We start from the raw sequence: 24,525 nt of genomic DNA, 5'->3' as shown, positions 1-24,525 counted from the left end.
AAAGGCTGCATCATCTCTGGACTGTTGAACCAGAGCATAACGTGAAGCAAAGGTGTGGACCGAAGACCAGGTAGCTGCGCAACATATCTCCTGGATAGGTACATGAGCCAGGAAGGCAGCAGATGAAGCCTGAGCCCTGGTAGAATGAGCGGTGATGTGGCGTGGGGAAATATGAGCCAAATCATAACAAGTGCGGATGCACGCCGTCACCCAAGATGAGATCCTCTGAGAGGAAACAGGTAGGCCTTTCATTCGGTCTGCTATCGTGACAAAGAATTGGGGCGCTTTATGAAAGGGTTTTGTCCGCTCAATATAAAATGTGAGTGCTCTACGGACGTCTGGGGAGTGCAACTGTTGCTCCCGTCACGTTGAGTGTGGCTTCGGGAAGGAGACCGGGAGAAAGATGTCCTGGTTAACATGAAAGGTCGAAACCACCTTAGGGAGGAATGCTGGGTGTGGCCGCAACTGCACCTTGTCCCTGTGGAACACAGTGTATGGCAGATCCACCGTAAGAGCCCTAAGCTCGGAGACTCGTCTGGCCAATGTAATGGCTACGAGGAAAGCTGTCTTCCAAGACAGGTAGAGTAGCAAACAGGTTGCTAACGGCTCGAATGGGGGAGACATAAGCCTGGTTAAAACCTGGTTGAGGTCCCAGGTCAGGTCAGGGAGGCGTACTTGGGGGTATAAGCGCTCCAAGCCCTTGAGGAACCTCAAAACAATAGGGTGTGAGAACACGGAATGGCCATCTTCCCCTGGGTGGAAGGTAGAGATGTCTGCCAAGTGTACCCTCAGTGATGATACTGCTACGCCCTGCTGTTTGAGAGACCAGAGGTATTCCAAAATAGAGGGAATCGAGACCTCAGTGGGAGTAAGATTATGCGTTTCGCACCAGTAGGAGAAACGCTTCCACTTGGCCAGATATGTTGACCGGGTGGAAGGTTTCCTGCTACCCAGGAGAACTTGTCGTACTGATGCACAGCAACGTAACTCTGACTGGTTTAGCCACGCAGCAGCCACGCTCTGAGGTGAAGGGCCTGCAGGTCTGGATGGCGAAGTTTGCCATGGTCCTAATTATGAGGTCTGGATGGAGTGGCAGGGTAATTGGGTTAGCTATCGACAGGTCGAGCAACGTGGTGTACCAGTGCTGCCTGGGCCATGCTGGAGCGATCATGATTAGGCGCGCGCTGTCCCTGCGGAGTTTTAGCAGAACTTTATGAACCAGCAGGAACGGTGGGAAGGCATAAAGCAGCTGGCTCTTCCATGGCATCAGGAAAGCGTCTGAGATCGATCCCGGGGAGAGACCTTGGAAGGAGCAGAACATCTGGCATTTCCTGTTCGCGCGGGAAGCGAACAGGTCTATGTGGAGAAATTCCCACTTCTGGAAAACAGAATGAATAACGTCCGGGCGGATCGACCATTCGTGAGACAGGAAGGACCTGCTGAGTCGATCCGCCAGAGTGTTCCGAACCCCTGGAGAAAGGACGTTACCAGGGCTATCGAGTGGGCTATGCAAAAGTCCCAGAGTTGGATGGCCTCCTGACAAAGGGGGGAGGATCATGCTTGTTTATGTAGTACATGGCCTTTGTGTTGTCTGTAAACACTGAGACACAACGGCCTTGTAAATGTTGCTGGAACTCCTGGCACGCCAGGTGGACTGCTCTCAGTTCTCGGACATTTATGTGTAATGCCAGCTCCAGAGATGACCAGAGGCCTTGAGTACGAAGGTGTCCAAGGTGAGCACCCCAGCCGAGAGATGCCGCATCCGTCGTCAGGGACATTGAGGACTGCGGCGGATGGAACGGCAGCCCTTACACACCAGGGAGGGAATCAGCCACCAGTCTAGGGAGCCTAGGGTGCTCGGGGGAATGGTGACTATCATGTCTATTGGGTCCCTGCCCAGGCGGTTATACCGAGTTGAGCCAAGCTTGGAGAGGACGGAGGCAGAATCTGGCGTATTTGGTTACGAACGTGCAGGCAGCCATGTGACCCAGGAGACCGAGACAAGTGCAAGCCGAGGTCGTCAGGAAATTCTGTAGACCTCGGATGATTGTTGCCATCGCCTGAAACTGCAGCTGCAGTGAGCAGGCCCTGGCTAGATTGGAGTCCAGGATAGCTCCTATGAAGTCTAACCTCTGCGTGGGAACCAGAGTGGATTTTTCTATATTGATCATCAGGCCTAGACGTGTGAATAGGTCCTTGACGATGCCCACATGCTGGGTGACTTGTGTCTCGGAGGCCCCTCGGATGAGCCAATCGTCCAGATACGGAAAAATGTGTATCTGACGTCGGCGGAGATAGGCGGCGACTACGGCCATACCCTTTGTAAACACCTTTGGGGCTGCAGAAAGGCCAAACGGCAGGACCGTAAACTGGAAGTGCTGACGGTTGGCTACGAAGCGGAGATACCTCCTGTGTGGAGGAAAAATGGCGATGTGAAAGTATGCGTCCTTCATATTGAGGGCGGTATACCAGTGTCTAGGATCCAAGGACGGGATAATGGTTCCCAGGGATACCACGCGGAACTTCAACTTTGTCATAAACTGGTTGAGTCCTCGCAGGTCTAGGATAGGTCGGAGACCTCCCTTCGACTTGGGGATTAGGAAATAACGGGAGTAAAATCCCTTGCCCCTTTTGTCCTTTGGTACCTCCTCTATAGCTCCCATGGCAAGGAGTGTCCACACCTCTTGCGAGAGGAATTGCTTGTGAGAGGGATCCCTGAAGAGGGATGGGGTTGAAGGGTGGGAGGGTGGGGTTGAAATAAATTGGAGGTGGTACCCATACTCCACCATGCGTAGGACCCAGTGATCTGAAGTTAACTGGGACCACGCTGGGAGGAAGTAGGAGAGATGGTTGGAGAAGGGAGGAAAAGGATCCTGGCCTGTAACTAGTACGCCACTCTCGGGCGCACCTTCAAAAGTTCGTCTTTGGTCCGGCTGGTGGTTTCAAGGGACCTTGATTTTGGCCCCCTTGGGGTCCTGACTGTCATCTACGACCACCTAGGCCACGCCGCCTGCCAAAGTCCTGTCTTTGTCTAGGCGCAGAGTATGGGCGGTGAGGCTGGGGACGGAAAGGCCTACGTTGGGTCACCGGCGTATGCATGCCGAGAGAGCGCATTATGACCCTGTTGTCCTTCAGGCTTTGCAGCCTGGGGTCAGTCTTTTCTGAGAAGAGACCTTTACCATCAAATGGCAAGTCCTGAATGGTATACTGCAGCTCCAGTGGGAGGCTTGAAACCTGAAGCCATGAGATGTGCCTCATGGCAACACCCGAGGCCAGAGTCCTGGCTCCTGAGTTGGCTGCATCCAATTAGGCCTGGAGGGAAGTTCTGGCCACCTTTTTCCTTTCTTCCAAAAGGGAAGTGAACTCTTGGCGGGAGTCTTGAGGGAGTAGCTCCGTAAACTAGCCCACCACCGCCCAGGTGTTATAATTATAGCGGCTAAGTAGAGCTTGTTGATTTGCTACCCGGAGCTGTAGGGCACCTGCCGAGTATACTCTGCAGCCGAGTAAGTCCATTCACCTAGCCTCCTTTGATTTCGGGGCTGATGCCTGCTGGCCATGGCGTTCTCTCTCATTAACAGATTGGACGACTAGTGAGCAGGGAGGAGGATGGACATACAAGTACTCGTACCCTCTAGAAGGCACCATGTATTTACGCTCAGCTCCCCTGGCTGCAGGAGGGATAGAGGCTGGAGACTGCCATATAGTATCGGCATTGGCCTGGATGGTCTGAATAAACGGTAGGGCCACTCTGGTGGGGGAACTTGCCGACAGAATGTCCACTACCGGGTCCTCTAGCTCCGGGACCTCCTCCACTTGGAGGTTCATATTGAGTGCTACCCTCCTCAGGAGGTCCTGATGGGCTCTCAGGTCGATTGGAGGAGGGCCCGAGGAGGATGTTCCTGCCACTGCCTTATCTGGAGAAGAGGAAGAGGAGATGCTGGGGATGAGGGATCCTGTGGGGCCTCTTGCTCTTGGGCGACCTCCTGCTCCAGTGGAACCTGGGAGTCCAGTGGGTGAACTGGGGCTTCTTCCGTAGCAGTCGGAAGAGGACAGCTAACTGTCACCTCTGGCACTCAGTGCTCTGATGGGACAGCGTGGGACGGAACTACTGGTATGCCTTGGGCCTGGTGGTACGCCCAAGGTGTCCAGAAAGACCACTGTTGGGGGCCTTGGTCCTGGGCCTGGGTCTCTTGGAAGACTCTGGTGGGCACATCGGAATCGCAGTCCTGTGCACAAGAGCTGTCCGCTTGGGACGACACTGATGCGTGTCTGGATAGCCATGGAGGGGCTGAAAAGCCCTGGGCAGAGTCTCTGTTTCTAGCAGACCTTGCTCTACTCAGCACTGGGGACCGGTACTGGGAGGCATACCGGTACCGGGAACGAGATCGGGACCTGCGACCGCAGAGGTGCCAGGAGGTCAACCAAGATCTCGAGGCTTGACGTCGGGAGCGGCTATGGGAGTCACGGTGCCTGAAGCGGTGCCGGGAGCTGGAGCAGTGCCGAGAGTAGCGGGCCGGCGAATGGGATACTGAATGGTAACACGAGTGCAACCGGTACCGAGGAGGAGAACAGTGCCGGGACTGCGAGTGGTGTCGGGAGCGGGAGCGCCAACGGGATCTAGAACGTCTGCGGGACCGTGATCGTGAACGATGCCGCTCTGCTGTGCCAACAGAGGATGGTCTTATCAAGGCAGGCTTGCCGATAGCCTTTAGTACCCGCACCGGCGGTGCCGGGAGTTGAGGCAGCATCGACTCTGTCATGGCAATCAGATCCCTCGCCGTTGAGAATGTCTCCGGCGTGGATGGAATAGTAAGCTCAACCATGGCTCGCGCCGTGGAGCTGACAGGCACTGGACTCGACAGCCCTTGTGAGACCGGAATCGACGGTGCCGACGTCGTTGGTGCCGCGGCAGGTGTCGGTGTCGAGCGATCTGACTTAGACGAGCTCTCTGGCTGCGGTGCAGATGGCAGGGAAGCAGCAGGAGTCTTAGGCTTTCTCGATATCGGGGAGAGGGAGCGGTGACGAGTAGACTTCGGTACCGGCGACAGCCGGTGCCGAGAGGCCTTGGCAGTACCGGCACGGTCCCGGTGCCAAGGAGGCGCTTCTGCCCGCCAATTGACCAGCACTTGGTGCCGAAGGCGGAGGGGTAAGAGCCGCCTCCATGAGGAGCTGTTTTAGCCAAAAGTCCCGCTCCTTTTTTGTTCTTGGTTTAAAGGCCTTGCAAATGCAACACTTGTCTGCCAGGTGAGATTCCCCGAGGCACTTAAGACAGGAATCATGTGGATCTCCTGTCGGCAGTGGCTTGTGACAGGCCGAGCACGGTTTGAAACCCGGTGAACCGGGCATGAGCCCCGGCACCGGGTGCGGGGAAGGGGCTAATCTCCGAATCCCTCTTAACTATAACACTAACTATGTACGATAAGAATTAACTATAACTATATACCTTTGAACTATATACACAAAAATAACTAGAGAACTACGAGTAGCTAGGGAGGTGGAGGTCAGTAAAACCGCACTCCACTGTTCCAACGACCGACACGGGCGGTAAGAAGGAACTGAGGGGCGGTTGGGTCAGCAGGGGTATATATTCGACGCCATAGCGGGGCCACTCCAGGGGGCACCCAACCGACCCACCGAGTGCTGCTAGGGTAAAAATCTTCCAGCGAACGTGCATGCAGCGCGCACACACCTAATTGGAATCGATATGAGCAAGCACTCGAAGAAGAACAAATTCTTCTGCTATGAACATGAAATACGAAAGAAAATGCAAGAAATCTTTTACCTTCAAGTTACCAGCTGCAGTAAGCACTGACTTTACAGCTCTCATTCCATAATCGTAATGATGCTGGGAAGACAATTGCTCTGAACATAGACGATATGTAGCTACAATTTTCACTGACAGAGGTCGAGCAGTAACAAAACCACAGGAATACAAGACAATTTCTGCAATCATGGCATAATCAGGAACCATCATAGCTACTGTTCTAAAGAGAGCCTATTAAATAAACATTAAAAATCACATCAGCCATAATGACACACAATGCCACAATACTGTACTTTGTATAACTTCTTTTACACATACATAAAATGATGTAAATTTTCATTATACTGGCATCCAATTAAATTCCTGTATCAATAAGTCAGTGACTATACTATATGTTTTATTACTTTCCATAAATATTTATAAATGCCTAATGTCAGAGTGAAAATTCATTTTTGTTAGTTTTTTTTATTCAATATAAACCAGAAAAACACACAAAATACCACAAAGCTGCAGAAGGAATGACTGAAATCTTGGTGCAAGTGGCTTAATAAGCTGTGAAGTAGCTGCTGCCGGAACTGTTGCTGATACCATAATTTGGCTTACTGATATTACTGCTGTTTCTTCCCAAATAGCATCCAGACCTTTTGATTTAGCATAAACTTACTGCTGTTTTTGCTGTTCTATCAGCCATTTCAGGACATCTTTCACTTTCCATTTCTGTACAGAGGATCGGTTTTTTTTCATCCCATTCTAACACCACATGTAACCATATGAAGTTTCTATCCTGCTTTGAAAAGAATCTGCGAACACTGTATATAGCAGTAACTCAAATTACAATAACAAAACATAAGCCTCAGCATTCTCCCCCAATGTGCCAGTTCCTAGGGTTCCCGTAGGAATTGCTCTGATTCTCAGAGAGACACTCCAACTCCTCTTGTATTAACTTATATATCACCTGGTTGCATATTAATACCAGATTTTAAGATGGCTCAAAAGAGGAGTTCCACATTCCCACAAAGCTTTTAGAATGTGACATCATGTTATAATGACATTATTAATGATCATTATTAATGATCTGGATGATGGGATGAATTGCACCCTCAGCAAGTTTGCAGATGACACTAAGCTGGGGGGAGAGGTAGATACGCTGGAGGGTAGGGATAGGATCCAGAGTGACCTACACACATTGGAGGATTGGGCCAAAAGAAATCTGATGAGGTTCAACAAGGACAAGTGCAGTGTCATGCATTTAGGAAGGAAGAATCCCATGCACTGCTACAGGCTGGGGACTGATTGACTAAGCAGCAGTTCTGCAGAAAAGGACATGGGGATTACAGTGGACGAGAAGCTGGATATAAGTCAGCATTTTGCCCTTGTTGCCAAGACCAACGGCATATTGGGCTGTATTAGCAGAAGCACTGCCAGAAGATCAGGGGAAGTGATTATTCCCCTCTATTCGGCTCTGGCGAGGCTGCATCTAGAGTATTGCATCCAGTTTTGGTCCCCCCAATGCAGAGGGAATGTGGACAAATTGGAGAGATTCCAGAGGAGGGCAATGGAAATTATTAGGGGACTGGGGCATATGACTTACAAGGAGAGGCTGAGAGAACTGTGATTATTTAGTTTGTGGAAGAGAACAGTGAGGGAGGATTTGATAACAGACTTCAACTACCTGAAGGGGGGCTCCAAAAAGGATGGAGCTAGGCTGTTCTCAGTAGTGGTAGATGATAGAACAAGAAGAGATGGTCTCAAGTTGCAGTGCGGGAGGTCTAGGTTGGATATTAGGAAACACTATTTCACTAGGAGGGTGGTGAAGCACTGGAATGGGTTTCCTAGGGAGGTGGTGGAATCTCCTTCCTTAGAGGTTTTTAAGGTCAGGCTTGACAAAGCCCTGGCGGGGATGATTCAGTTGGTGTTGGTCCTGCTTTGAGCAGGGGATTGGACTAGATGACCTCCTGAGGTCTCTTGCAACCCTAATGTTCTATGATTCTATGACATTATTTGTGAAACCATCAGAAAAATGCACAATAAGGTTTTTCTCTTGCTTTAACGTTCATATCTTCTTGCTTGAGAGAAGAATACTTGGGCTGAAATACTGACCCCCAGTGATATCAATAGCAAAACTCCCCTTGACTTCAATGGGGGTTTCACAACTGGGTCCCACAGACTTCAATGGCAGTTGTGCATCCATATTCAAAGTAAGAATACGTTTGCTTATGTTTAGAAATCAAGTTATTTGAAAAATAATAAACAGTACAATTAATTCTGATTCTTAACTTGATATTAAAGCAGGATAGAAACTGGTTTGGAATTTCTCACATCAAACACTCTGGCTTCCTGTATAGCAAAACAAGTCACCTTTCAACAAGTAACAATCACCAGCAATAATCAGTTACAAACTCATTATTTACAAATATTGTTCACAACTTATAAGATGTGAAGTGTTCCTCTTACTTTCTGAACTTTCAGCATTCTGGGCTGAGGAAAATATGCAGCAACTTCCTTTATATATTCTGTTTCTTATTTAAAAGGGCTGTTAACACAGCAAGTTGTAAAATTTTGACAGAACATCATTCCACTAGAAAACGCCAATTCAATAAAAAAAATGTTTCACTACATATATATGAGATTCAACAAAACTTTTATCAAAACACAGGCAGGTCATTCCACCTCCCACTCTAGCCACCTGCTCCTAGAGATGAAGAGGCCCAGTGCCGGGCACTCTGCCTCCCAACCTGCTCCTTGTTCTGGCCATGGAGAGGCTCAGCACCAGGGCAGTCTGCCTCTTTATCTCCCATCCTGCTCCCAGTCATGGAGAGATACAATGCCAGGAGCTCTGCTTCCCTCCCTCACCACTTGTTCTGGAGGATGGGCAGCACCCCTCTCCAGGTCCCCAGAGCTGGGGATTAATTTCACAAGTGAAATTAATACCTTCGTAGAGAGCAGCTGGGAAGCGGAAAAATTCCATTTTGGCTCTCCTGAAGCAGAATATTTTTGAAATCCTTTTCCATTGAAATTTAATGATTTTGATGTTTTGTTGTGCTTCGAGACAATACTACTTTTCTCAAAAACACAAAAATATTTATGAAAATGGATCCCTCATTTTCTGCCAACTGTATGTGTTAGATCGTTCTCTTAAAACTACCACTTGACATTGACAATTTTTCTAATTATTGCACTGTCTTCAGGCTACTTTTTCTTCTTTGTTCCTCTTCATGGGAGGAGATAATAATAATTGGTTTGGCTATTGAGTTGAGAGCAGTAGAGGTTGATTTGATTAAATATTCTCAGTAATGTATGTATTTGATGAGAGCATTATTTCTTCTGTATTAACTTCAAAATTACTAAAACTAAAAGTGTAATAGTTATTCTAACTACTTTCTACAGTACCTTAAGATTATCTGGAAGCTCTGAACGCCCAGCATAACCTGGATTCATGGTTATAAAGACAGCACATGTGGGGTTCAATTTCAGTTCAGTTCCTTCAAATACTAGTAAGTCAGACCCTGAATTGATACCTATGGACAAATGAAAATTAATGTAATTGTAGTTACTAGTCAAATACTACTTTTTCTTACTCTTTATTTTATTCATATTTAGCATAGAAGATGTGACTAAAGCAATAAATTACCTCTTTGGATAGTAAGAATTTGTTGAGCAACAACAGAAAGTACTTCCAAATCAATTCTGTTAAATTCATCAAAGCAAGCCCAGGCTCCACAAGACAACAAACCCTGGAAGGGAATAACAGACAAACTATTCATTTATATTCATTATTTATTTTCATTGTAACAGTGATAAGTGAATAATGAATAATGAAAAATATGTATTTACATTTAGTATACAAAAATTACTACACACAAGCTTTGGGCATGTTAATAACTAACCAAACTCACAATTCATATAAGAACATTACACTATAAAAGGGATGCAACCCCATTCTCCAGGTGCCCCTAAACCTCTCATTGCCAGAATCTGGGACTGGATGACAGGGGGCTGATCACTCGAAAAACCTCTGGCACTGGCCACTGTCAGAAGATAAGATCCTGGTTAGATAGGCCACGGTCTAGCCCACTATGACCAACTTTTTATATTCTATGCTATTTCACATGCCAGAGTGAAATAAAGAGGACTTCGTGTAAATGAAAATATGTCCCTCAAGATTAAACCAAACCTTAAAGAATTTTCCTAACGCAAGGTAATCCAATCCATCAGAACAATTGAAAACCACACATTGCTTCGCTACAGCCTTTGCTAAGTCTTTCGTAGTTTCAGTTTTTCCAGTTCCAGCAGGACCTTCAGGGGCACCTCCCAGATGAAGGTGAAGTGCTCCAAACAGGGTTCTGAAATTAAAAAAAAAAGGAAGTTAATAAAAGTGTGCCATTTTCCATACTATCATTGGTAACGCATGTCATTTTTCCTGCTATTCCAGTATTTACAGGAAACTTTAAAAACTGCTGTTCAATGTCTATATATCCATATCCAACAAATTCTACTAGATTTCCTCCCAAAATATTCTTTACTACAGTACCGGCAGTTGGAGTCACCAACATTACAGTCATACAAGAAGTAATTTACCCAGAGTCCAAAATACTGCTTCCTTCTAGTCATTTTCTAAAATCTCAAAAATGGGGTTACAGACAGAAAAGTGATGTAATAAATGACACCAATGGATTACAATATTGATTTAATCTCAGATTTGTTCAGTTTACAATTTAAAATATAATTTCAAACTGGTGGCATTTTAACCTAAACTGGGGTCTGAAAACACAGCTGCATCACCTATAATAAGTGCCTCAGTCAAAATTTAGCACATACCGGTAATTTTGTTTTTGATTTATGAGGCAGAATAGCATCTAACAAACTCTACCTTAGCAGGTATTAGCTCTGAAATACTTACAGTAGTAAAAACATTTTTTGTTCAGTAAAATCCTGTCTAAGTACTTATATGGCCCTCATCACAGTGGTATCAGAGCACCTATGTCCAAGCAGAAATGACCTCAAGCCATAAAGGAAACATGTTGAATGAGAAACTGCCATTTTTATAGTTACTTTTGTAAGCACATCTGTTCTTTAAAAAAGGAATCTATAATAATTACGTTTTCTCAAAATGTTAATTATATCGCATACCCTAATCTAATCAATAAACAAAAAGCATACCATATCACCATGCCTAAAAGAACAATAGAAACAAGTAACAAAGTAGAATCATCCATTTCATGTTGGCAGACATCTATTCTGAGGACTCAATTAAATTATTTCAGTAACATAAATTCATGTCTCTAACATATTGACTAATTTGTGGTTTTACCTGTAACATCTGTCTGTAAGTGGAGTAATAACCAACCTTGGGGTATTGCCAAGATACTCATACCCATATTTCAAACCAGCATTGATCATCTTTGTTTGTAGATGTCCTTCCTATGGGAACAAAATATATATTTTATATAATGCAGGAAACTAAAATAAATAAAACTAATCAGGATTATTCTTTAAACTTGCAGCTAGGCATGCTGCTATTAGAAACAACTACTGAGCAGATCATTTATGGTATATAATGAAATGAATAGGCTTTCATCTCTTGAGCCTCTAAGCAAAAATCTCTTCGGGGCAGTGATTTTCTCTTATTTCTTTAGAGAGCACATGGCATCATGGAGGCCTGATACTGACTGGGGCATTTAGGTACTACAATAACACTAATAAATTTAAAGACAGACAGTAGTTTGACACTTTCAGGGTTAACTAGGAATAGAGGATGAATCACAACCTCCTGTTTACAGCATGAGGAAGCCTTGACTGTACCCACCACAGAAAACATGTCCAAAACTACCAACCGCTGGCAACACAAGCACTGCCACTTCAGGTTTTGCAAGCCCTGCTCTTTCCTGCTGCAGGTTAGCAATTTCCACACCCCAGCCCTTAGGCTCCCTAAGTAAATCCTTAGGTCAGAACAGAGACAACCTGTGGCTAAATCTATGGAAACAGTTAGCCACCCGAGCTCTGCTCTGGCCCTGAGGCACAGGCCACTCCAACCTGGCTGTACATTTCACTTTGTTGCACTTGAATGCCCAGGCCACAACTTCTGGACACAATGCACAGAGATTTGCTGCCTCCATGGATTTGTGCCCCCCAGTTCACCAGTCTCATTAGTTGAGCACTCTCCTTAGCACATAGCACTGATAAATAAGGTATTTCTCACCCAATGGTCCCTATAAAGCTTGTCCCATCAAGAGAGCTGGGATCCACTTTTCATGAGACACACACACTGGCATTGTTGCCTGCATAATGGATGCCATCTTGTGCCTTCTTTTCTCCTTTTATACAGTTCCATTCCATTAGAAGATAACCATTAATACTAAGCACAGGTATGGGGTCACCCTGTTTATAGTGCCTGGTTCCTTTCACAAGGATAGTGCCTAAGAGCAAGAGCCATCTGAGGCCACCAACCCTCATTGCACTGAGGAGATGTGTACAACCCGAGAGTGAATGTAGGGACAGAAGTTTATCTGACAAAGCTTAAAATAAAGATTCAAACAGAAGCAAATATAAGGATTGGAAATATATGGTTACAGATTAAAGGAAAACATACAACACAGTCTAGAGCCTATACTTATTAACAAGTTTCTTTCCTGTCTAATAAGGTATTTCTCACCCAATGGTCCCTATAAAGCTTGTCCCATCAAGAGAGCTGGGATCCACTTTTCATGAGACACACACACTGGCATTGTTGCCTGCATAATGGATGCCATCTTGTGCCTTCTTTTCTCCTTTTATACAGTTCCATACCTTTTGTCTTTTTTCTTAACCATGGCATTTTGTTAACTTTAGTTCAGCCCAATGGTCCCCCTATTCATAGTATGCTTGGGCTCTTTTGTGATGTGTAAAGACCCAAACCACCATTTTGTCCAGACTGCCAACATTTGGCTAGGCTGGGTCAAAAGATGTCAATTTTTCTCATGCTTGATTGCATTAGCACTGAAAGCCACGCCAGCTCAAGTGACCAGTTTCACTTCCAGCAGCTTTGGAACATAATATTCTACATGTGACATAACTCAAAATATTTTATATACCTATATCCTACAATAACCATGACAACCAGCAAGTTCTTAGCTTTCAGCAGAGACTGCACATGTCCCTCTTTGCAAAATATTGTGAAGATGGCGATCAGAAGAGAACATGCCCACCTGGGCATGTCTAATCATGTCCCTGGGTACAGATGTCTAATTGTGTACCCCGCTCTGTTGCCAACATGGGTCAACAGGGGCACAAGCAGGACCAGTGCTAGGGGTTTGAGCGCCCTAAGCACATGGCAATTTCGCCACCCTGCGCGCTGGTCCCGCGGCTCCGCTGGAGCTGCTGCAGTGGTGCCTGAGGAGGGTCTGGTGCTCCGCGGCTCTGGTGGAGCTGCCGCAGTCGTGCCTGCGGACGGTCCACCGGAGCCGCGCGAGGAGCCGACCGTCTGCAGGCATGACTGTGGCAGCTCCACCGCAGCCGCCTGCCGCCCCCTCGGGCAAAACGGCACCCACCAATTATTCTGGCACCCAAGGCGATTGCCTAGGCTGCCTAAATAGTAGCGCCAGCCTGGGCACAAGTGGTTCTCAAAATGTTAGCTAAGGAGCAGATCTATGTAGTCCCCAGAGATATTTTGATCACAATTGTGTTGTATCTGTCAATTTTCATGCAATAAGGATTCTTCCAGTTGTTCAGGGTTCTCAGAATGTTAAGTAGTTTTTCAATGAACTAAACTCAAAATCAGCCCTTCTCTGCACCCTGTTTCACCTATGTCTCTGTTGGATGTTTCTTTGGAATATATTCAGCAGTGACCAACTTATGGAGAATACCAAAATGGAGGGTAGCAAACACAAAAAATAAAACATGCCTGGGAGAAATTATATCTGTGAGAATCATTGGCAATGGTTGAGATTCAGTATCAATAAATGTAAAGTCTCACAACTAGAGAGAAAAAATAAATAGTACAGATACAAAATATGGAGATGTAAAACTGCACTAAAATAAACTATTTCACAATGTCCCTTTAATATTACCTTGATATTACTTATTCATAAAACCAAACAATGTAGTTACCACAGTGTAGGGTCATGTTTCGAAGGTGAACCCATAAGATCTATCTGCAATTACATGGCACAGTATGAAAATGTTTGAGAACTGTTCTAGGACAATAGCTCAGATATGACTCACGTGAGTAGTGGTAACTGATAGATATTGAATGACCTACACAAAAATAAGATACAGCCAGATTTTTGTTCTATTATATGCAAATTTCTCTAATTAAAAATGAAACAATAAACGTTAGCAATGCACATGATTTTACCATCCCAATAGTGGAAACAGCATTAGTACTGTTGACCTATCTGTCAGACTTCTATAAGACCTTATAGCATACTGCCAGCCAGAGTCCCATAATGCTCTGAGGTCATGCTAAGACAAGGAAAACAATACTAGCTTGCAAAACTTATCAGAAAAGATGTAGTAATCTTTGGAATATTTTTGCAAGAATTGCTAAGCAAGAAATAAATGTTTTTAGTAAGGTACTAACCACATAACTAAATAGGAGCTTGAGCTAAAACAAATATTATGCAGCTGGCAATGTATGAAAGTAACAGAAAACTAGGAAAGATACTACAAAAGATATGTCTGTATGTGAAAAAGAGGAAATAATGAGAATGAAACTGTAAACAACTCAGGTATAGAAGTGCCAAGTTGTAAGCAAATAAGCAAGCTGCCAGCACTATATCTGACTGTTATCTGCTGCAAGGATTGGTTCAACAGACTTTGGTAACGTATACTTCCTTTCTGTTATGCACTGACTAATCATTACCTAAAAAACTTGATCCAAATGAGTTATCTGAGATCTCTTTAGTTATGAAATAATTCAAAGTCATGAAACGTATCGATCATTATTGACTATTAATTTGTAACAGTACAGTGCATTTATAAATCTTATTGCAGCTCAAAACAGTTCATATTTAGATACAAGACGAACTGGAATTTAAAAAAATAATTTAGCACATCTTCTGACCAGTATAGTGATTCTAGTCTTCTGGTAACAACTGTTCCCAACAGATTTCTCTAATTACTGCTACAAGCTGCTCTTTATATTGGAACATTTCCTCCTGATGAATGTAATGTTTAAAAACATGGTCTCTGAGACAAATATTTAGACCTTTGCCAAGAAGTGTAATGCATTCTCATCACACAGAAATCTTGATAAGTCAGACTAAAGCTCTTAATTCAAAATTTAAGAGCACTAAAAAGTTCTCTACCTAGCCAGCAGTGTCAGGGAATCAAACTATACTCTTAGACCAAATTAGTCTTTATCTGTAAACCTGCAGATTCAACAAGTGCACTACAGTCAACAATGATGAAAAAAGTAATTTTAATTAAAAGCATATATTTATGGCTATTGGCCATTTTATCTTGCAATCAGCAGAATGACTAGATAGATATATTTTGTCATAAGCAAAAATTCTCATATTAGTGTAACTATTACCTGTGTCAGCAAGCAAGCACAAATTAAAAAGCTGTGAACAGAAATTCTCTTCTAATAGGATTCAGTGACATTACTTACCTCCCAGTAGTACCTAAGCTGACTTAACCATTCAAAGTCACTTTCATCACTGACTTTCTTGCTTACTAGAGATGCAAGAACATCCCTAGCATGAACATCCAGCACAACAAGTGCTCCAAGAGTCACTCGATTCTGCTTAGACAGCTTTCCTCGCACCAAGGTAACAATGTCATCAATCTGTCTAGTATTCTGTTCCAGATAATCCTTGAGTGCCTGAGAGAATTAAAAAATGGATTACATGGTTAGTCTAAGAAACTACCACAAATTCTGCTTATTTTACCATGAATTTTGTGTTTTTAAGATATACTCTGACAAAGAAGATTGTTAGTTGCTTTTAAATTTTACTTTTAAAATACATGTAACCCTCACTTGGACTTTGCCATCTCCTGGAACTCTGGACTCTAGACTGAGCCTCTAGTGGGTCCTACCCTGGGGTCTACAACAATAATGGGTACCAAAGCTCTCTGACACTATTTCCCAGCATGCTTGGAGTCAGGGGTGCGAGCAGAATGGATTAAAAGCTCCTGCTGAGGCCACTGTGGAGGTTCTACATTGGGAGATATTAACAAGCAGTTTGCTGGACCAATGATGAGCAAGGGCTGTTCACCCCCTAAGTGGATGGCCAGCCTGATTCAGAGACAATGTATATGTCTACACTGCAATTCAACACTGTCATAACCTTAGTCCCAGATTTGGACCTTAGCGTCCAAAATATGGGGGTTAGCATGAAAACCTCCAAGCTTAGCTACTAGCTTGGACCTGGTACTTGCTGCCACCACCCAAAAAATTAGAGTGTTTTGGGGCACTCTGGTCCCCCTGAAAAACCTTCCCTGGGGACCCCAAGACCCAAATCCCTTGAGTCTCACAACAAAGGGAAATAATCCTTTTTCCCTTCCCCCCTCCAGGTGCTCCTGGAGAGATACACAGACACAAGCTCTGTGAAACTACACAGAGTGACTCCCCCTCTCTGTTCCCAATCCTGGAAACAAAAAGTACTTTCCTATTCCCCCAGAGGGAATGCAAAATCAGGCTAGCAAATCCAACACACAGATCTCCCCTGATTTCTTCCTCCCACCAATTCCCTGGTGAGTACAGACTCAATTTCCCTGAAGTAAAGAAAAACTCCAACAGGTCTTAAAAGAAAGCTTTATATAAAAAGAAAGAAAAATACATACAAATGGTCTCTCTGTATTAAGATGATACAATACAGGGTCAATTGCTTAAAAGAATATTGAATAAACAGCCTTATTCAAAAAGAATACAAATCAAAGCACTCCAGCACTTATATTCATGCAAATACCAAAGAAAAGAAACCATATAACTTACTATCTGATCTCTTTGTCCTTACACTTAGAAACAGAAGACTAGAAAGTAGAAACTGCTTCTCCAAAGCTCAGAGAAAGCAGGCAGACAGACAAAGACTCAGACACTCAATTCCCTCCACCCAAAGTTGAAAAAATCCGGTTTCCTGATTGGTCCTCTGGTCAGGTGCTTCAGGTGAATGAGACATTAACCCTTAGCTATCTGTTTATGACAAACACCCATGGCTGGCCTGTGCCAGCTGACTTGGACTACATTGTTCAAGTTAAGGGACTGTTTAATTGCAGTGTAGATGTTCAGGCTTGGGCAGGAGACTGGGTTCTGGGACCCCCCAAGCGGGAGGGTTCCAGATCTCAGGCTCCTGACCAAGCCTGCACATCTACACTGAAATTAAACAGCCCCTTAGCCTGAGCCCCTTAGCCCAAGACAGCTGGCATGGACTAGCCATGGGCTTTTAATTGTAGTCTAGACATACCCAAAGAGACAAGCTTTAGTTTCAGTTTGAGCTTTGAGTTTGGGGGGAACTGAGAGAGAAAAGAACAGCTCAGGGAATCTCCGATTAACGCCCATGCCTTACAAAGGGAGCCTGAACTGCTGTGGGATCTAGTGTATGAGTCAAACAGTTCCAGCCCTGCAGAGACCAGCATCCAGAGTGGCAATATTCTGACCCAACACTGACTACTGAGGGCCAGCCGAGACCTAAACAGGACTCCAGACCACGGAGCTAGGAGAGGATCCTGCCCTTCCCCTGTGGGGGGAAGACATAGGAAGGGGGCTGTTTCTGTTTAATCCGGCCAACATTCACAGAGCTGCAGCACTTGTCTCAGGACTCAACCTCAGCATACCATCTGCTTGGAAAGATGACTGGTGGATCTGGGGGCTAGGAAGTGTTGTGAGTATTGGGAAGTGGGGAATAGGTTGATTTGTTAATGATATATTAGTTAACCCTGACCCTTTCCTTTCCCAGATTCTATTTTCCTATTCCCAGTAAAGCCACTCCTTTGTTATACTGTTACTTTTGGGCATGTCATCATGCATTTGCTGGGGTTTGTATTAATGTACTTTATTGTTTTTCATGTACTGGGCTGTATACTCTTTGCCAGCACTGGTAGCATAATTTATTTTCCCAAGGGATAACACTCTTTGTGTCTTGGACACAGTGAGGGGCCACCCTGAGTGGATGCATCAGGCATTCACAACGAAAGAAACCATGACCCAACCCACGTGAGAAGAGAGGAGAACATAAGCAGTAAGCACCAGGAAGGAGCTTGAGCCCCACATTATTACTTATAATATGTAAAAGATCAAAATGTATTAGAAGTATAAGAGCATCTATTATTTTCTCCTATGTATATAAGAAATGGTCCTTTTCATTTTGAAGGTTTTTATATTATGAAAATGCCAAGCCCTCTCTCAAAAGTTAAGTGGCATTATCAACCAGAAAATCACACTTGTGTCTGCAAATTTTATACCTACCATAGATACAAGAACTAAGATGTCTGTAACTAAAAGTAGCTAATGAGAAAATATTTTATTCCTTTTTTTTAGTTAAACAAACTTTAGTCTTAGTCAGTGTCACTGTTTCTCCTCTACGGAGTTAGTGTCTTTCTTGCTAAAAAGGCCTTAGAAAACATTAAGGCTTCCCCTGGTCGAGAATTTTTCAGCAGAATAATTCTGACAGAAAATGCCCTTTTTGCAAAAATTAAAATTTCTTCTCCCCCCAGCTCCAGACCAGGGAGGCTGAACATTCTGGCTCTCTGCCTTTCCGGTTCCCAGAGCCGGGGGAGAGGAAGGAATGTTGAGTGGCCAGGCTCTCTGCCTCATCTCTCAGATGTCAGTTTCACTGATGTTTCTGACCAATCAGCCCAAAAGCTGAAAACATTCTGTTTTTGGTCTCCTGAAACAGAATTTCTCTTGATGTTTTTGTCCCAGTTCAAGGGTAAATTTTTTCAGAACTGAAATTTTACATGGGAAGGTATTTCCATTTTCAGGCCAGCTCTAATTAAGGCCCCAACTGAGGAAAACACTCCTATTTAGAATGGTACTTAATATGTAAGTTCTTGACACTTAATTAGGAAGAGGACAATTAAAAAAACATTTTTTAAATTAGTTTTTTATTTTAATTTCAAGATATACTTTTAAAAGGTGCTCTGTCAGAAACATGATTTTTTTAATTAATCCATTTAAAAATGAATTCAAGTAACAATGTCCCTTTAACATCTTAAAGTTATGGTCACTAGAAAGTTTCAAGAAATAAGTTTGTTCTCTTGTATACAAAAAGCTGTGAAGATTATGCTTTTCCCCCACAAATCACCAAAGTAATTCTAGAAAAAAAAGATTAATGATTAATATAATGCAAAGTTGTCATTTTTTGGTTGTTAATAGTTTTAAATTTATAGAGATGTATTGATATTTACAGAGACAAGTTTTGATATAAATGTAACAGAGGAGATTTTTGCAGCACATATTAGAAATTCCTAAAAGAAATACATACTAGAAGATGCATAATGCTTTACTTTTTTGTGAAAAATTATCAGCTATGAACTCTCAATTATTGCGCTAGTAAGGGCCCAATTCTGGCCTCCACAGCAATTGGCATACCTGTTTACTGAAATCAATAGGAACTGCACATAGCTATGTGAGAGAAAATTTGTCCCCAACAATAATATCACAAAATTTAGATCCAGATTCTGATCCAAATACAAACATCTCCAAAGGCTGGGGGATGATAGGAATCAGTATTTCATTTTGGCCTGTTAGAGAGATTTTATTTATTTTATTATTTTTGTATAGGTTTTACTATGGCTAGTAACACCATAATTATCTTCATAATTATTCATGGATTTATCATCACAACATTCCTGTGAGGTATGAAAGTATTATCTGTTTTACGGATGGGAAATTGAGATAAAGGATTTGTCTACACAGTACTTCAGCCAACACCAGTGTGCCTTTCAAACAGTACTACATTCACATAAACTAGAGAACATTCAGTGTGCACCAGCCCAGTTCACATAGGCCAGTTAATGCCTGACATGCTAGTGCTGATTAAAATTTACACCCCTTCTGGTGCAGACAAAAGCACCACATACACAAACCCAAAGAGAGGTCAAATGACTTGCCTAAGCATGCAGTGTAGTTGTAGCCACGTCGGCCACGGGATATTAGAGAGACAAGGTGGGTGAGGGTCTATAAAAGATATTATTTCACCCACCTTGCCCAAGCATGAAATCTATGGCAGACCTGGGTATGGAACTGAGAAATTTCTTAACTGATCATTTGTTGCTAGTAGCTTCTCTCGTCATTCAGCACTAATATGTAACATATCCCACCAGTGGAATTTAGAGGCTGGCCAATATCATTGCCATAGGCTCTAAGACTAAGCCCTGACCTTCAACTCAGGGCAATTAAAGAGTTCTTCCAAAGCTGTAAAAACACTGCAGCAAATAATTATTAGCATTAAGACAACTTGATATAATGTCTTAATTAATCTGAAGACAAGATTTCCCTAAGTCTCCCTTTAAAGAAAAAATTCAATTTGTAATTTACCAGACCACTAGGGCAGGTTGAATGAGGAGAGACATTGCTAATAGAAATTTCTCATTTTCTTGCACACCTTCTCTCCTCATTCATCACTAATGGGAAGTAGTGAGCAGTGAATCACAGAAGCATGTGGGGTGTGGGTGTGTGAGAGAGAGAGCGAGAGAAACAGAGTTTTAATTATTAGAATAGAATAACAGGCAGGAATGGAAATTCCCCCCATAGATAGCAAGGAATTATGTGGCAGCCAACCCAGTACAATCTTACTACCAAAGGATGCCTCCACAGAAGAATGGAAACTTGGTTTGCAAATCTTTCTCAGATGAGGTTCATACACTTTCCCCAAAAACCCTCTAGGGACTTCTGTGAATAGTTTCCCAGATTCCTAGCATGCCCACTGGTGCAGGATTTTAACATCTTACCTGCAGCCACTTTCAGGCCATAAAGCCTTTGGCACTTGGGGTAGAATGAGATGAACAGGGTACAATTGGCATGTGTACTCCATATACGTCAGATATATCTTTATAGCACTAGGAATGCCCATTTATGTCACAACCATCTAAAGGAATGTCAAGGGTTAGAACAAAATGATGAGAAAACGATTTCCCTGGAACTGCAGAAAGAGGAACTTATCTTGAACAGAAAGTTTTCTGGAGCTATAAAAATACCCTTTTCTTCATGACAAGAGCAATGTGGTTCCTGCATAAATAGGGGAACAAATTCCTAAGAAAGGCCACCCATAGGTTTATCTAATCTGAAATTTGAATTAACCTTGGTATTTGATGATACTCAAATGGGAAGTCTGATGTGCCTTTCTACGGAACACCACTAGGACTGTTACCCATGTTTTACGATGCTTGATTGTAGGGGTACGTCCAGACTACCTGACGGATCAGCGGGTAGCGATCGATTTATCAGGGATCGATATATCGCGTCTCATCTAGACGCGATGTATCAATCCCCGAATGCACTCCTTCAACTCGGGAACTCCACCAGAGCAAGCGGCGGTAGTGGAGTCAATGGGAGGAGCCGCGGCCATTGATCCCGCGCCGTGAGTACAGGAGGTAAGTCGAAATAACGCTATTCCCATAGCTGAAGTTGTGTATCTTACATCGACCCCCACCCCTCAGTGTAGACCAGCCCTAGGACTCCAATCAACCATTTTGAAGAAACTCTAATGTAGGTGAGATCACCAGAACTTTGTGATTAATATTAGATTTGTATAGTGGTAGCATCCAAAGGTGAAGGCCCCATTGTTCTCGGCACTGTACACATAAAGAGTTAGTCCTTCCCCCAGAGAGTTTTCTATCTTCCTCCCACCAGAAACATTAACTTACTAGGCACAGTCAAACATTCATTTGACTAGATCAATTTACTGATTGAGATATCTCTAGATACCAAAATGTATCAGAGGCTAATGGAGAATCCCTGCTGAATTACACATCTCTACTGATGCTGTTAACTGTAGGTGTTCCTGGTCCAGATGAGGGAGTCCCCTCGCTGAAGAGGTCTGGTCTTTTCTGCAGGTGCAATGTGGGTTCCTTTGCTGTCTAGCAAATCCAAACTGAGCAACATAATTGCCCACTATGTCGTTTCTTGCATCTTCTTCTGATGCAGCTGGTACTGTCTCCTGTCCTAGACAGGAGATTGAACTCAAAGGATCAAAGACCAATCTTAAATGGCCATGTTTATGGGTTCGCTTTTTGGTTTTTGGTTTTTTTTGTTTTGTTCAGACACACCAGTGATATAGCTGTCAAAGTGAACTAAAGTATTTCTGACATTGAGATTTTTGACATTTGTCTTCCAAGTAAGCTTGCTATCCTGCAAGGCTTGCTTCCATAGTGAGCAGGCAAATATGTTTGGCTTTCAGAATGTTTCTACTTACCTGTCTACAAAGGGGCATTCGGATGTGATCTAAAAATGACTTTTAATCTTGCATTGAATCAAGCGTGGTTCCATGTTCTCAAATGGAATTTTTGCAGAAGCATTTTTGAGGAACCCACCCAGACAATAACACTGATACATAGCATCAGCAACCCACCCATTACAGATAATTAGCTGTGGATGATCATTCTCATGAAATGACTGATGAAATGAAGTTTTGGAACTTTACAAAATTTTACCATGATAGTAAAATTATGGCCAGCCCCATGCCTGGTTTGACCTCTGGGCAACCAATGCTCTGCATTGGATTCACAAGCTCATCTTGATTTTGAACTTGTGACTATGAGTCCTGGCTTGTTATGAATGGTCTGTTTCTCTGGACAGGACACTGATTGGCATGTTGTCTAGGTGCTTAGCTTGTGACCTATGTCTTGCTGTGACTACTACCAGCCATATCTGAAGATTCTGGGTGAGGAGAGTGGATCGGAATTAAGGATCTTATACAAGAATTGTTAGCTCTCATATACAAATTATATTTTCCCCTTTGTCATGCTGAAAATGTTTTCATTTGGACAGGGGTGGCTCTAGACATTTCGCAGCCCCAAGCACGGCGGCATGCCACGAGGGGTGCTCTGCCGGTCACCAGTCCCGCATCTCCGGTGGACCTCCCACAGGCGTGCCTGAGGAGGGTCCGCTGGTCCCGTGGCTCCATCGAAGCCACAGGACCAGCAGACCCTCTGCAGGCATGCCTGCGGGAGGTCCACCGGAACCGCAGGACCAGCAGACCCTCCGCAGACATTCCACCGAAGGCTGCCTGCCTGCTGCCCTCCCAGCAACTGGCAGAGCGCCCCCCGTGGCATGCCACCCCAAGCACATGCTTGGTGTGCTGGGGCCTGGAGCCATCCCTGCATTGGAGGAAATTTTATCTAGGTTTCATTGGATACTCTTGCTCCAGATGTTGCACTCTGTGACGGTAATAGTTTCTAATTTAACACCCTTGATATTAGTAAAAACAACAAGGAGTCATTGTGGCACCTTAGAGACTAACAAATTTATTTGGGCATAAGCTTTTATGGGCTAGAACCCACTTCATCAGATGCATGGAGTGGAAAATACAGGAACAGGTATAAATACATGAAAGGATGGGAGTTGCCTTATTAAGTGTAAGATCAGTCTAGTGAGACAATTCAATTAACAGCAGGATACCAAGGGAGGAAAAATAACTTTTGAAGTGGTAATGAAAGTGGCCCATTTCAGATAGTTGACAAGCAGTTGTGAGTAACAGTAGGGGGAAATTAGTATTGGGGAAATTAAGTTTAGATTTTGTAATGAACCAACCAACCAGTCTTTATTCAGGCCTAATCTGATGGCATCCAGTTTGCAAATTAATTCCAGTCCTGCAGTTTCACAGTGGAGTCTGTTTTTGAAGTTTTGTTGTTGAAGAATTGCCACTTTTAGGTCTGTTACTGAGTATCCAGAGAGACTGAAGTGTTCTCCTACTGGTTTTTGAATGTTATGATTCCTGATGTCAGATTTGTGTCCATTTATTCTTTTGCGTAGAGACTGTCCGGTTTGGCCAATGTACATGGCAGAGGGGCATTGCTGGCACATGATCGCATATATCACATTGGCAGATGTGAAGGTGAAAGAGCCCCTGATGGTGTGGCTGATGTGGTTAGGTCCTATGATGGTGTCCCTTGAATAGATATGTGAACAGAGTTGGCACCGGGGTTTGTTGCACGATTTGGTTCCTGGGTTGGTGTTTTTGTTGTGTGGCGTGTACTTGCTGGAGAGTATTTGCTTCAGGTTGTGGGGCTGTCTGTAAGCAAGGACTGGCCTGTCTCCCAAGGTCTGTGAGAGTGAGAGATCGTCCTTCAGGATAGGTTGTAGATCCTTGATGAGGCGCTGGAGAGGTTTTAGTTGGGGGCTATAGGTGGTGGCTAGTGGCGTTCTGTTACTTTCTGTGATGGGCCTGTCTTGTAGTAGGTGACTTCTGGGTACCCTTCTGGTTCTTTCAATCTGTTCACTTCACCAGGTTGGTATTGTAGTTTTAAGAATGCTTGATAGAGATCCTGTAGATGTTTGTCTCTGCCTGAAGGATTGGAGCAATGCAGTTATATCTTAGAGCTTGGCTGTACACAATGGATCGTGTGATGTGGTCTGGATGAAAGCTGGAGGCATGTAGATAAGTATAGCGGTCAGTAGGTTTCTGGCATAAGGTGGTGTTTATGTAACCAGCACTTATAAACACTGTCGTGTCTAGGAAGTGGACCTCTTATGTAGACTGGTCCAGGCTGAGGTGGATGGTGGGGTAGAAATTGTTGAAATCTTGGTGGAATTCCTGAAAGGAATGCTATGCTGCTTTCAATGCAACCACTCAAGACTTTACTCAGTACATCTCCAGTCATTTTGAACACAGGAAATGATT

At 43.9% G+C, this 24,525-nt stretch overlaps 1 protein-coding gene across 8 annotated transcripts in view; it reads right to left on the bottom strand.

Annotated features, from left to right (window-relative positions):
* Positions 1-24,525, bottom strand: part of DNAH7 (dynein axonemal heavy chain 7) — a 275,290-nt gene that overhangs the window by 144,363 nt on the left and 106,402 nt on the right. For all 8 annotated transcript variants that reach the window (XM_050969448.1, XM_050969447.1, XM_050969454.1 and 5 more), the window contains exons 22-27: positions 15,354-15,566; positions 11,076-11,185; positions 9,939-10,107; positions 9,396-9,498; positions 9,155-9,282; positions 5,783-5,995 (exon numbers count right to left, since the gene is read on the bottom strand). In XM_050969448.1, coding sequence (XP_050825405.1) covers positions 5,783-5,995; positions 9,155-9,282; positions 9,396-9,498; positions 9,939-10,107; positions 11,076-11,185; positions 15,354-15,566 — 936 coding nt within the window. The remainder of the gene's footprint in view (positions 1-5,782; positions 5,996-9,154; positions 9,283-9,395; positions 9,499-9,938; positions 10,108-11,075; positions 11,186-15,353; positions 15,567-24,525) is intronic.

Source organism: Gopherus flavomarginatus, chromosome 10 (assembly GCF_025201925.1).
Source record: "Gopherus flavomarginatus isolate rGopFla2 chromosome 10, rGopFla2.mat.asm, whole genome shotgun sequence".
Taxonomy (NCBI): Eukaryota; Metazoa; Chordata; order Testudines; family Testudinidae; genus Gopherus; species Gopherus flavomarginatus.
The sequence above is the reverse complement of the archived record's forward strand: the minus strand, read 5'-3'. Positions and strand labels throughout refer to the sequence as shown.